General features: G+C 43.8%; 1 protein-coding gene across 3 annotated transcripts in view; it reads left to right on the top strand.

Moving 5' to 3' along the window:
• The first annotated feature begins 4,075 nt into the window (after window positions 1-4,075).
• The window catches only part of LOC120998086 (muscular LMNA interacting protein), a 401,012-nt gene continuing 392,453 nt past the window's right edge, over window positions 4,076-12,634 (top strand). For all 3 annotated transcript variants that reach the window (XM_040428571.1, XM_040428572.1, XM_040428574.1), the window contains exon 1: window positions 4,076-4,094. In XM_040428571.1, coding sequence (XP_040284505.1) covers window positions 4,083-4,094 — 12 coding nt within the window. In that variant the 5' untranslated portion in view covers window positions 4,076-4,082. The remainder of the gene's footprint in view (window positions 4,095-12,634) is intronic.

A 12,634-nucleotide genomic window follows, 5' to 3' on the forward strand; every position in this document is an offset into this window, starting at 1 on the left:
GTATTGCACCGGCCCCGCTCAGAGTAGTAATACTTTTAATAACTGTAATAATAATAACGATCTTCACTTCTTCACTTACTACATGGTGAGGCAGGAGGCCAGGCGGGCCTCTTCCTCCCTCATGGTTTTGCCCACCAATAATCCCCACATTTTATGTAGGAAAATATTCAGTACTAGACATTAAGCCCGTTACAATAATGGGCGCTAGAACAGTAGTTCTGGCACTGTGATGGGGGATCTGTGGATGGCACTGTTATGGGGGGATCTGTGGATGACACTGTTATGGGGGATCTGCTGATGACACTGTTATGGGGGATCTGTGGATGGCACTGTTATGGGGCCATCTGTGAATGGTACTGTTATGGGGAGATCTGTGGATGGCACTGTTATGGGGGATCTGTGGATGGCACTGTTATGGAGGGGATCTGTGGATAGCACTGTTATGGAGGGAATCTGTGGATGGCACACTGTTATGGGGGTATCTGTGAATGGTACTGTTATGGGGGATCTGTGGATGACACTGTTATGGGGGATCTGTGGATGGCACTGTTATGGGGGGATATGTGGATGGCACTGTTATGGGGGGACCTGTGGATGGCACTGTTATGGGGGGACCTGTGGATGGCACTGTTATGGGGGATCTGTGGATGACACTGTTATGGGGGATCTGTGGATGACACTGTTATGGGGGATCTGTGGATGAGACTGTTTAGGGGGATCTGTGGATGGCACTGTTATGGGGATCTGTGGATGGCACTGTTATGGGGGATCTGTGGATGGCACTGTTATGGGGGGATCTGTGGATGGCACTGTTATAGGGGATCTGTGGATGACACTGTTATGGGGGATCTGTGGATGACAATGTTATGGGGGATCTGTGGATGATACTGTTATGGGGGGATCTATGGATGACAGTGTTATAGGGGATCTGTGGATGACACTGTTATGGGGGATCTGTGGATGGCACTGTTATGGGGGATCTGTGGATGACACTGTTATGGGGGATCTGTGGATGGCACTGTTATGGGGCATCTGTGGATGGTACTCTTATGGGGGCGCTGTGGCTGACACTGTTATGGGGCTGGTCTGTGGCTGACACTTATTGGGGTCTGTGTCTGACACTGTTATGGGGGTATATGTGGCTGACACTGTTATGGGGGTATCTGTGGATGACACTGTTATGGGGCTGGTCTGTGGCTGACACTTATTGGGGTCTGTGGGTGACACTTATTGAGGTCTGTGGCTGACACTGTTATGGGGGTATCTGTGGATGACACATAGCATCTTATGCTATGTGTCATCCACAGATCCTTCCATAACAGTGTCACTGTTTAGTGTGAATGTAATGGCAGCGGGGCCCGTTGCAGTCACTGTATTGCAGCGGCCCCACTCAGAGTAGTAATACTTTGAATAACTGTAATAATAATAACGATCTTCACTTCTTCACTTACTACATGGTGAGGCAGGAGGCCGGGCGGGCGGCCAGGCACTGGCAGCGTAACTCCCTACGTCATGCGCCTGCGCTGCCTGCTTCATTCATGCAGTGGGCGGAGCAGGGGCGTCACTTAGTGAGTTACGCTACCAGTGCCTGGCCCCCCGCCAGGCCTCCTGCCTCACCATGTAGTAAGTGAGTGGGGCCGGTGCAATACAGTGACTGCCCCCTGCTGCCTGGCAGCACCCGATCTCTTACAGGGGGCTGAGATCCGCACAATTAACCCCTCAGGTGCCACACCTGAGGGGTTAATTGTGCGGATCTCAGCCCCCTAATCGGGTGCTGCCAGGCAGCAGGGGTCCAGACCCCCCTCCCTCCCCATTATTAAAAGCATTGGTGGCCAGTGCGCCCCCCCTCCCTCCCTCCCCAGTATTAAAAGCATTGGTGGCCAGTGCGCCCCCCCTTCCCAGTATTAAAAGCATTGGTGGCCAGTGCGGCCCCCCCTCCCTACCTCCACAGTATTAAAAGCATTGGTGGCCGGTGCGGCCCCCCCCTCCCTCCCTCCCCAGTATTAAAAGCATTGGTGGCCAGTGCGGCCCCCCCTCCCTCCCTCCCCAGTATTAAAAGCGTTGGTGGCCAGCTTGCTTCAGAGTAGAGTGATCTACATAGTCGCTGATTCACATAGCAGATACCTGGGGCTAATGTCTGTGATCGGCCATAACACTGATTTTAGACATTTACCCACCCAGATGCCGTGGTCAATATGTGAGCATGGCATCTGAGAGCAGAAAACCCCAAGCCCTGCTCTCTCCGGTCCTGAACGGTTCCCGCGATCACTGTGTGTTGAATGTCTCTTAAAACCCTGGTATCTCTGAAGAAACCATGACTTTTTTAGAGCTGTAGTTCCTATTGAGCCCTGAAGGTGGTAAGGCTCCATAAGAATGTAGCAAATCTGCAAAGAAACAATCTAATCATTGCTTAAATAAAATAAAAAATAAAAACATTCTAATCACCCCTTTCCCTATAATTAAAATAAAATAAATAAACAAAAAAATAAACATTATAGGCTTCACCATGTCCTAAAATGTTCAGACTATTAAAATATCCATGCATTTTTCCCATACTGTCAATGAACATCAAGGTGGTCGACAATTCTTTTTGTTGCTTCACCTCCCCCAAAGAAAATTGAATCAAAAGTGATTAAAAAGTCATATGCACTCCAAAATGGTATCAATAAGAACTACAGATTGCCCTGCTAAAAATAAGCTCCACACAGCATCTTAGACAAAACGATAAAAAAAAGTAATTGGCGTCAAAATATAGAATGAAAATAAAAAAATATTTTTTTCTAATGTTTTTATTTTTTTTTCAGTATTAAAACATAATAAAAACAATATAAATATGGTGTTGTTGTAATCGTACCTATGCAGAGAATGAAGGGCATGGGTCAGTTTTGCCTCATAGAGAACGCTGTAAAAACAAAACCCATAAAGCTGGTGAATTTGTATTTTTTTTTCCAATTCCACCACATTTGGAATTTTTTCCATCGTATGCAATATTAAATTGTGCTGTTGGAAATTACAACTTGTCCCACAAAAACAAGCCCTCATATGGCTATGTGAACGGAAACATAAAAAAGTTATGACTCCAGGAATGCAGGGAGTAAAAAAATTAACGCTTTTGTACTTCATTTCAGCTTTAGGATGCAAATGAATGCAATGTGCAAACAATTGTGCATTCAATGAACGCTTTCTCTGTAGCCGATTTCTAGAAAGAATACGTGCAATGCTTCTGTTTATCGCCTCTTTCTTTTGTCTTCTATCTGTTGTCTGAAAGCTGCAGAATGACTGTCAATTATGGAAATAATAAAATAGCTTTTTAACGCAAAAGGGAGAAAATCCACTATCAGTGCTATCAATCGTATGTATTATTATGTAGTAAGCACCTTACAATTAATGTATCCTGAAAGCCATTAAACTGTGAGAATGTGGCTGACTGCCTTTAACCATTGTATTACAATAAAGAGTTGTGTTACAAAAGTAGAAGACAAATTTAGGCATGCTGAACACTTGGTATTCTCGTATCTTACTAGTGACACAACATGATAAATCCCCGCAGAAAGCACTATCCTGACATCCAGAAAGCATGACATATTTATAGACAGTGTGAATTGATCAGTGCAGGTTGTTCCAGGCAATGTTGGCTATGCATTTGTTAGCACTGTTCCTCCATACAAAATTCTGCGCATTATACATGTTCGTATTCTCCGGTGAAAGCCATTAATAATTTAGTTCAAGAAGTGATACTGACTTACTTGAGTATTTTCAGGTCACCTGTGATTCCATTTTTTAGCTGGGGCTGAGTTTTTAAAAGGTCATGATACTTTGTGTAGTACTATAAAATCTACTAATATCAACCCATTTGACAAGTCAATTATAAGAAAATATAAAAACATGTTTCAAGGTTCAAAGGCCAAACTGAAAAACACTAACTATTTTCTTTCTCTATAACATATTAGAAGAGTTAGGGTATTTGTTTTCTGCCCTATTTTATGAGCAGATTATTAAATGTACAAATGAATAAATTGACTCTTTTTTTTTTATCACAGGGCACATCTTATCCTTATAAGGAACACATTCAGTTTCAAGAGATGGAAGCTTTGGTAAGTGTATACATGACAATACATACTATAGAAATTTGCAAGTGTTATAAAGAGTTTATGATCTTAAAGGAGCTTGGTAGGGGCTTAGCATTGTGAGTGCAGAAGATGCCGAGAAGATACCAAGAGGATACAGTAACTGACGCGTAGTTCTTTAACCTATTACAGATTTTGAATTGGAGCCCTGAAGTTACCAGTTACATCTTTGGGGAAAAAATGTACTGTAGGAGAAAGTTCAACATAGACAACATGCTAGTCAATAACATAATAGGCAATTAATAGGAATCAAAAAGGCAAAGAAAAACAATCCACAGAAGTAAAAGGTGATAAGAAAGAGGTCAGAGAAGAACAAAACAACCATATTAGGGAGAAGAAATTTGGTAAATTAATCTGCTCATTCAAAGTGTCAGATTGGAATCAAACCAATGTAAAAAACACAGCCAAAGAACATTTTCTTCTCTAGACTCCACTATGTTAGTAAGGCCTCCTGCACGTGACCGTATCCAGATTTTGGTCTGTAATCCACAAATCAACAAAATACAGTTACCTTCTGTGTGCATTTTTGTCACTTCCATCAAAAGAAATGCCTATTCTTGTCCATAAAACGGACCAGAATAGGACATGTACAACACATTATGAACCCAATTCCACCCTCTTGCAGTGTAACAGTAAATAGAATAGGACCAGGGCCGTAGCTATAGGGGAAGCAGGGAAAGCGGCTGCTTTGGGACCCAAACTCGGGAGGGGCCCACCAAAGAAAAGGAATCAAAGATTTTATTGTTAGAGCCCCCTCAGCACTATTTTAAAATTATGTTTTATACATTGACAGTACAGTGATGTGACATACAGTATATACGTGTAGGAAACAGACAGAGGGGCTCCTGGGTCTCTACTGAGATACAGGAGTGGGGGTTATACGGAAGGAGGGGGTTGAGAAGAAGTTGCTGGGGGGGCCCTATTGGGGTCCAGTCAGTTCTAGTTACGGTACTGAATAGGACAGCACAGATAACAATATTGTGATGCCTGTGCCTAGTATGTGGGATGGTTGTCACTCTCACTGTATCCAGGAGAAACCGATGCAGTGAAAACATCCACGTACTGTGTTCCATCTTAATTGATCTAACCATGACTAAGAGAAATGGCAACATTTTGAGCCATGATTCCAGCTGGGTCCATTTTCATGCATTTGGTTGATGTGTTTTTGCTCTATATCTATGGGCACGATGTTTGAATTGTGCTCGCTTATCAAGTGGGGTACTGGTAAATTTGTTTTATCACATGATCCAGAATGGTAAAAGTCTTGAAATGTTGACTGTGAAGATTACAAGGGGGATTCATTTGTGGGTCACTCCAGCTCATCTCCGATGTCTTGGGATGTGAATGCATGTTATCAAAGTAGAAAATAATATTTCACTTGTTTTCCATTTTGTCTGCTTTCAGTAAATCTGACACAAGAAGAATCTCATTAAACTATGAATGAATGTGTGATGTATTACATACACTGTATTCAATACAGTACGATAGCTTCTTATTTGACAATCTGTTTCCTTGATACACAGGCATGACATTTTCTTACTCTGTATATGAAACTGTCTATACTAGTTATGAGCGAATTAATTTGTATGAATTGATTTGCATATTAAAATGAATTTTTATATCCGTGAGGGAACATCTGTCTACAGTAGAATACCTAATGTTTCATAAAATTAACATGGCCGTACGTCTCACACGGCAATGATATCTTGTGCATGCACTGTAACTACGAGTATAAGCATTACATAAATCATCTGGCTAGTCAAGCACATCAGGGATTGTGCATATGCAGTAAAATTCATGCACATTGAATCGATTTGTTTCCAGATCATCCTGTGTGCCCCAATAGTTGCAGAAGTACCACATGCACAAGATTACTAAAACTGTTGGCAGAGGGAGCTTTCAGAGCTGTGAGGACACTCATGGAAAAGTGTAAATTCATTCAGATGAATGAATCAACTCATACAAATAGCTCACCACTAGTCTCTAAATAATATTGTCAATGTGGCATTTGAATACCACATACATCTTCAAGTAAGCTTCAACTTCAACTTAGTTTTCCCAAATACGGTACTTGGGAGATGCTGCTGGCTCTTGGGTACCAATAGTGGTTTTGCTACTTTACCAAACCCCTGTTATTGAGTGTAATGATAAAATTCTGTCTACCTGTACCCACAGACTCAATTTATCATATAGCATGAGCCACAATGATACATTTAGTGCATCTTTGGATTACCTGGTCTAATTTTATAATATCTAAATTTTAAACTGGATTAGAACGCCTGCCCAGATGTTTTGTTGAATTGCTTTACTGGCCTGAGATGTATTTAATTTTGCTCATATTATTAACACACATTTATTTCTATAGAAAAAACAAAGAAACCTCATGTACATCTGTGAAGTTTCTCATTGATCCAGGTCATGGTATATCAGTAGTAATAAGTCAGAGCAACTGGACTTCTTATATATATTTTTTCTTGAAGATGTTTCACTAGTTATCTAACTGGTTTTCTAAATTTGAATGGAATATAAATAAATTGTAATAAGTGTTTATGATCCAATATAACCATCTTTGAGATTTCAGTATTTACACGAGGGCATTAGAGGGCTTCACATTTTACACTATTTAGTACATGTGTTTCAAACATTACAACTTATTGAAAACTAACTAAATCACACCGACTTCTCTAAGAACAACATATTGTTATACTCATAAAACATCCAGATAAAAGAGCATATTATAAATAAATCATCAGAACGACACCAGAAGCCCAAACACAGATCTCCCAAATCTGGTTTTGCTTTTACAGAAGAATCCTTAAAATGTAACAGTTGTTTCAGTTTATTTTTAATATAGTGTAGGGACAATGGTGTTTAAAATTTTTGTAATGTACTTTATTAGGTAAAGATGATTCTTTGTACTAGAAAACTGGATGGAAAGGCTCTTCATAGCTAAGCTCTTGTTAAGGAAAGTATGTCTTCAGTCTTCATCTTTCTACTGCACACTAAAGATCGCTGATAGATGCCTGATAGTCAGATAAGCAGGATGCTGGGCACTGATAGTTAGGGCAAAGTAGGGCGGCCAGAGGCCCGGCTTCCAGACTCCCTGTCCTGCTTCCGGCACAGTGATGTCCTTTTAAACAGCTCACGTTCAGACAGCAGCACTGTGCTGTCTGAATGTGAGCTGCAGGGGAAATCCACCCTCCCTTCCACCCCTGCAGCTGATACAAAGTTGATTTTACCTTAATTTTTTAAATCCCCGTTGACTGTGGAGTGAGAGGGGGCGTGGTCTAACTGGATCGGCGGTGTGGCTTAGAAGAGCCAGGGGCAGGGTTTTACAGTCCGTCTTTCCAGTGTGGCTTGGAGTGGCCACCCTAGGGCAAAGGAACATAGATAGGGAGTGGGTTACTGACAAAATGTAGGTTTAAAGTCTCTGCATGCTACATACAGGCGTTTTCAACACTCAGTAAAACCGAAGACCAAAGACATAGGCCCTGATTTGTCATGCCTTTACTCCAGAATTCTGTCTTCAAAAAGTTGCATTTTTGCACCACCCACTACAGTTTTGAATTTGGTGTGGTTGGCTGTGTTTCACTCCAGATTTATCACTGAGAGTTTTTTTAAAAAGTCACAAAAAAGGTTGCAGTCTCACTCCAGTAGGAACGTGGAGTAGGAAAACTGTAATAGTTTTTTCTAGACAAAAGTGTTAGTTTTAAGGATTAGTGATGGACGAACATCGGCTGGGACGATTCGCGCACGCAATTAAATATTCGCGAACCACAAGTTTGCTGCGGGACCCATTCTCTTTAATGGCAGGCGAACCTGAAAACCTTCAGGTCATATTTTCAGCCAACAAATAGTTACTAGAAGTGAACAAATGGTCCCACAACATGGACAGTGACATACTAGAGGGGGATCAATGACAAAAATTCCCACAAATAATATGTATTTTAATCATGGGTCCTTTTTATGCATCTTAAAGGGAAATTCTCAAAAATGTGCCCTGCTTGAGCCGAGAAATATTTTATTTTAGGCCACGGGAGCACGAGCCCTAAAAATTAGGCAATCACTTGACATAAAAGAAATTGTGATTATGTGGCTCGAGGTACATTATGCGGCCACTGAATAACAATTTTACTGTAGCCCACTGGAGTACAGGCCCCAAACATTAGGCATTCACCGTACAGACAAGATCAAGTGATTATGTGGCTGGAGGAATATTATATGGTCATTGGATATCAATTTTACTGCAGGCCAGTGGAGTACAGGCCCCAAACATTAGGCATTCACTGGACAGAAAACATCAAGTGACTATGTGGCTGTAGGTATATTAGATGGTCATTGGATATCAATTTTACTGCAGGCCAGTGGAGTATAGGCTCTAAACATTAGGCATTCATCAGACAGAAAACATCAAGTGATTACGTGGCTGGAGGTATATTAGATGGTCATTGGATAATAAATTTACTAAAGGCCTCCGTGTCCACCAGTTTATATGGCAGCAGTTGGCGGGCCATCGATCAGCCGTTAAGCAAGAAGGTTATCCGGCGTCATCAACTTTTTACGCTCAAATATTTGGGCCACGGAAGCCTGCCTTGTGCCAGATGAACGTGACGACGGCACGGTGAAAGGTGGAGAGGAGGACAAATGGGAGGAGAGAGGAGAAGGAGAAGAGGCAGGACGTAAAGCGTCGGGAGTGTGCCTTTGTGGGTTCTATCAGCGTTGCTCCCATTGGGCTCGGTCTTGGGAGGCCAGGGGCCTTCTTAAGGCGGCCATCCCTAGGTGAGTAGTAAAAACAAAAATGTTACTAAATACGTAGCTGTAGGTTTGCGCTGCAGATCTCCGATGTGATGTGGGTAGATATCACAGAATCCAAAAAATAAATAGCATAGAAGATTGCGCTGCTTTTAAACACAACCTCCTTCCTCTGCAAAGGGTTAAAATGGAAAAGACACGAAGAAATGGATCACCAGATTTCACACAATAGTATCCCTCCTTTGGTCGACACTCCTGTAGATAATTAAACAGATGCAGCCATAGTGAAGTACTTACTACCACCATATATTCAAAGGGTTTATTGTACTTACAAGCGTAAACTTGTTAAAAACAAAAAAGTCACAGACGTGCCATGCACAGAAATCGCCCGACCCTGGTTTCGCTTACACACTTCTTCAGGAACAATACAAAACATAATGCAATCCCGCCTTATAAAGTGCATAAAATCCCACCCATTGCTGACATCATCCTTGAGGGAGATTTAACCCTCTATAGCAGACCTGGGCAAACTACGGCCCGCGGGCCGTATACGGCCCGGCGGACCTTTTAATCCGGCCCCCGGCATTTTTGTTGCCGCCGCCGCCGCCGGCCCTGTAACAGCACGGAGTCACTGTCCGGAGTGAGGAGGGGGCGGGGCCCGCGGCCGCTCTGCGCTCCGCTCTGCTGCCTGGCCTGCCTGTCTCTTTAACAGAGCAGACCAGTGGCTGCTGGAGCGTGATGCAGCTGCCGCACAGGCAGAAAGAGGAAGGAGGCGGAGCCCCAGCCAGCAGCCACAGCCAAAGCCAAGCAACTAACAGAACTTACAGGTATTTGGTGGGGGTGGGGGGGGCTCATATAGGACAGGGGGACAGTGTGTGCTTTCCTGCCTGCTACTACATCACCCCCCCCCCCCCCCCCAGGGATTGTGGGGGTCATTAAGGGTTGGACTTGCTGCTGATGTTGAGTGTGCCAGTGTGTGTGTGTCCGTCCCTGTGTGTGTGTGTCTGTCCCTTTGTGTGTGTGTGTGTGTGTGTCCGTCCCTGTGTGTGTGTCTGTCCCTTTGTGTGTGTGTGTCTATCCCTGTGTGTGTGTGTTTGTCCCTTTGTGTGTGTGTGTGTGTGTCCATCCCTGTGTGTGTGTGTTTGTCCCTTTGTGTGTGTGTCCCCGTCCCTGTGTGTGTCCGTCCGTGTGTGTCTGTCCCTTTGTGTGTGTCTGTCCCTTTGTGTGTGTGTGAGTGTGTCTGTCCCTTTGTGTGTGTCCCCGTCCCTGTGTGTATGTCTCTCCCTGTGTGTATCACCTTGCCCACAGTGTTCCTATGTCTTGACGCAGCTGCTTCAGAACGTTCTGTGCGGGGAAGAAGATGGAAGAGGAGGCAGCGCCAGCATGGAGTCTGTGCGATAGACACAGGGAGGCACACTAAGGACGAAGGTAACACTTCCACATGATCTACACTAGTGTTATCTGTGGTTTTACATAGGACTGCAGGTAACACTACTACATTATTTAGCACTAGTGTTATCTGTGGTTTTACATAGGACTGCAGGTAACACTACCACAAGGTTAGCTCACACAGGGCGCCTGAACACCTAAGGCCGGCCCTGGCTGCGCACCCCAGCGCCAAGGGATGACGTCACTGATGTAATATGCCTCTTATATGTGGAGAGCGGTGATGTCACAGATGTAATATATTACTTATAAGTGATATATTACATCAGTGACATCACCACTCTCCACACATAAGTAATATATTACATCAGTGACATCACTGCTGTCCACATATACCGGTAAGTAATACATTACATCAGTGACATCACCGCTCATCACATATATGTGGAGAGCGGTGATGTCACTGATGTAATATATCGCCTATATGTGGACAGCGGTGATGTCACTGATGTAATATAACATTATATGTGGAGAGCGGTGATGTCACTGATGTAAAATATCACTTATATGTGGAGAGCGGTGATGTCACTGATGTAATATAACATTCTATGTGGAGAGTGTTCATGTCACTGATGCAATACAGCGCTCCAGATGGCGACCAAAATGGTCGCCAATGCGCCTTAAAATTTGCAGATGGCGACAAGACTTGTCATAGGCTACAGGCCTGAGGTCTATTTGGTAGTGAAATCCCAGCGCAGGCAGGCATGATGATGTCATCACGCCCGCCTGTGCCAGGACGCGGTGATTTTATGCAGTATTGAGTTTAGCCTTTTGGCCCGGCCCTCCAAAATATTTTCAGTTTCTCATGTGGCCCCATCGAAAAAATAATTGCCCACCCCTGCTCTATAGTGTATCAGCGCAGATTTTTCATAAAAACACAAACTATAACACAAACCAACCCCAAATCCATAGACATAGTTTAACAATTAACTCATCCTTAATTAAAAAAACATACATAAAATGTATTAGAAAAAAAACGCAGAAAATATACAACAGGCCTCCTATTATATCTCTGTCACATCACAAACTTCATCACATGACTGGACAGCTGATCCAAGGCATGCCTAAGACTCCATCACATGACCGGACAGCTGATCAAAGCCACGGCTGAGACTCCATCACATGACCAGACTTCTGATCAGAATCACACAGGGTCCTCTCTCCAATCACAAACGGGCTCCACCACTTCTCACAGGTCCTACCTCATCCACCTAACGATATGTTGGTAAGGCTGATTAGTCAGCCTGCATTTGTGGGAGGGGCGGAGGCTCTTCATATACGAGCCACACCCTCACTTCCAGGCGTGTGTTCTCAGGTGCACAGCTGCTGCTGGGTGTCATTAGCAGACTAGCTTCTCTGGTGGTAGGAGTCTTTCTTTGCAGCATGGAGCTTGTTATTTGGCTTTCTGCTACCGTGGCATGCACGCGCCGTACTACGTAAGTAGGTTGTGCCGGGGCCGTCTCTCCTGGCCGGTCGGAACCGACTTTGCTAGCGAACGGGAGGCTTTGCCTCAGAATCTGCTACCTCAGGTTTGCTTGTCGGGCCTAAATACTTCTATTTTCTTTTCAACTTTGTTTGTTGGTAATGGGAGTTAGCTCCTATAAATCTTACAAGTTTCACTTTGTTTCGTTCGTCTCGTATGAAAAGTTACTTCAGCCGGTTTGCTGTAAAGAAAGTTACCCGGGCTGCACGTGACGTCATGTTTGGAGATCAGACGCAGCTGTTATTGTTTAGGCCTCTTGCTGTAGCTGTTCCTTGCGATGTGTCTCCCCCCCTCCCCCCGCTACCACCATCTTTAGACTTCATGTATTTCACTGCTCCATGTACTTAAAAACCCTGCCGCACTTTCATGCTCTGCTGTTATCCTGAGCTGCATTTACACTTTCGGCTTTTATTTCATGTCTTATGCTGCATCCGCACGTCCTTACTGTCCTGTACTTTTCCACTCTTGGTTCGTATTCACTCAGATTGGTCTCGCATTCAAGCTGCGTTCACCTGTTGGCTGTTACATCTCATTCTGTCCCCAGCCGACAGCCGGATCCGTATTACACGCCTGTTATTACATGTTGTATACTCGGCTTACAGCCATAGCTGCTACTGTTACTCTGTTTTCATGCTCTGGACGCACCACCCTGGTGTTCCCACCTTGCTCCACTCACAACCAGAGCTGCGTTTATACCAAATTTCATGCTCTGCTTATACCCAAAGTTGTGTTCACACTTCTACTGCTACACCAGGTCGTATACCCCACTCACCAAAGCCGCTTTCCATGTCTGCTGCCACATCAAGTTAATATTCTGTTCACATCC

This window comes from Bufo bufo, chromosome 4, assembly GCF_905171765.1.
Source record: "Bufo bufo chromosome 4, aBufBuf1.1, whole genome shotgun sequence".
NCBI lineage: Eukaryota > Metazoa > Chordata > Amphibia > Anura > Bufonidae > Bufo > Bufo bufo.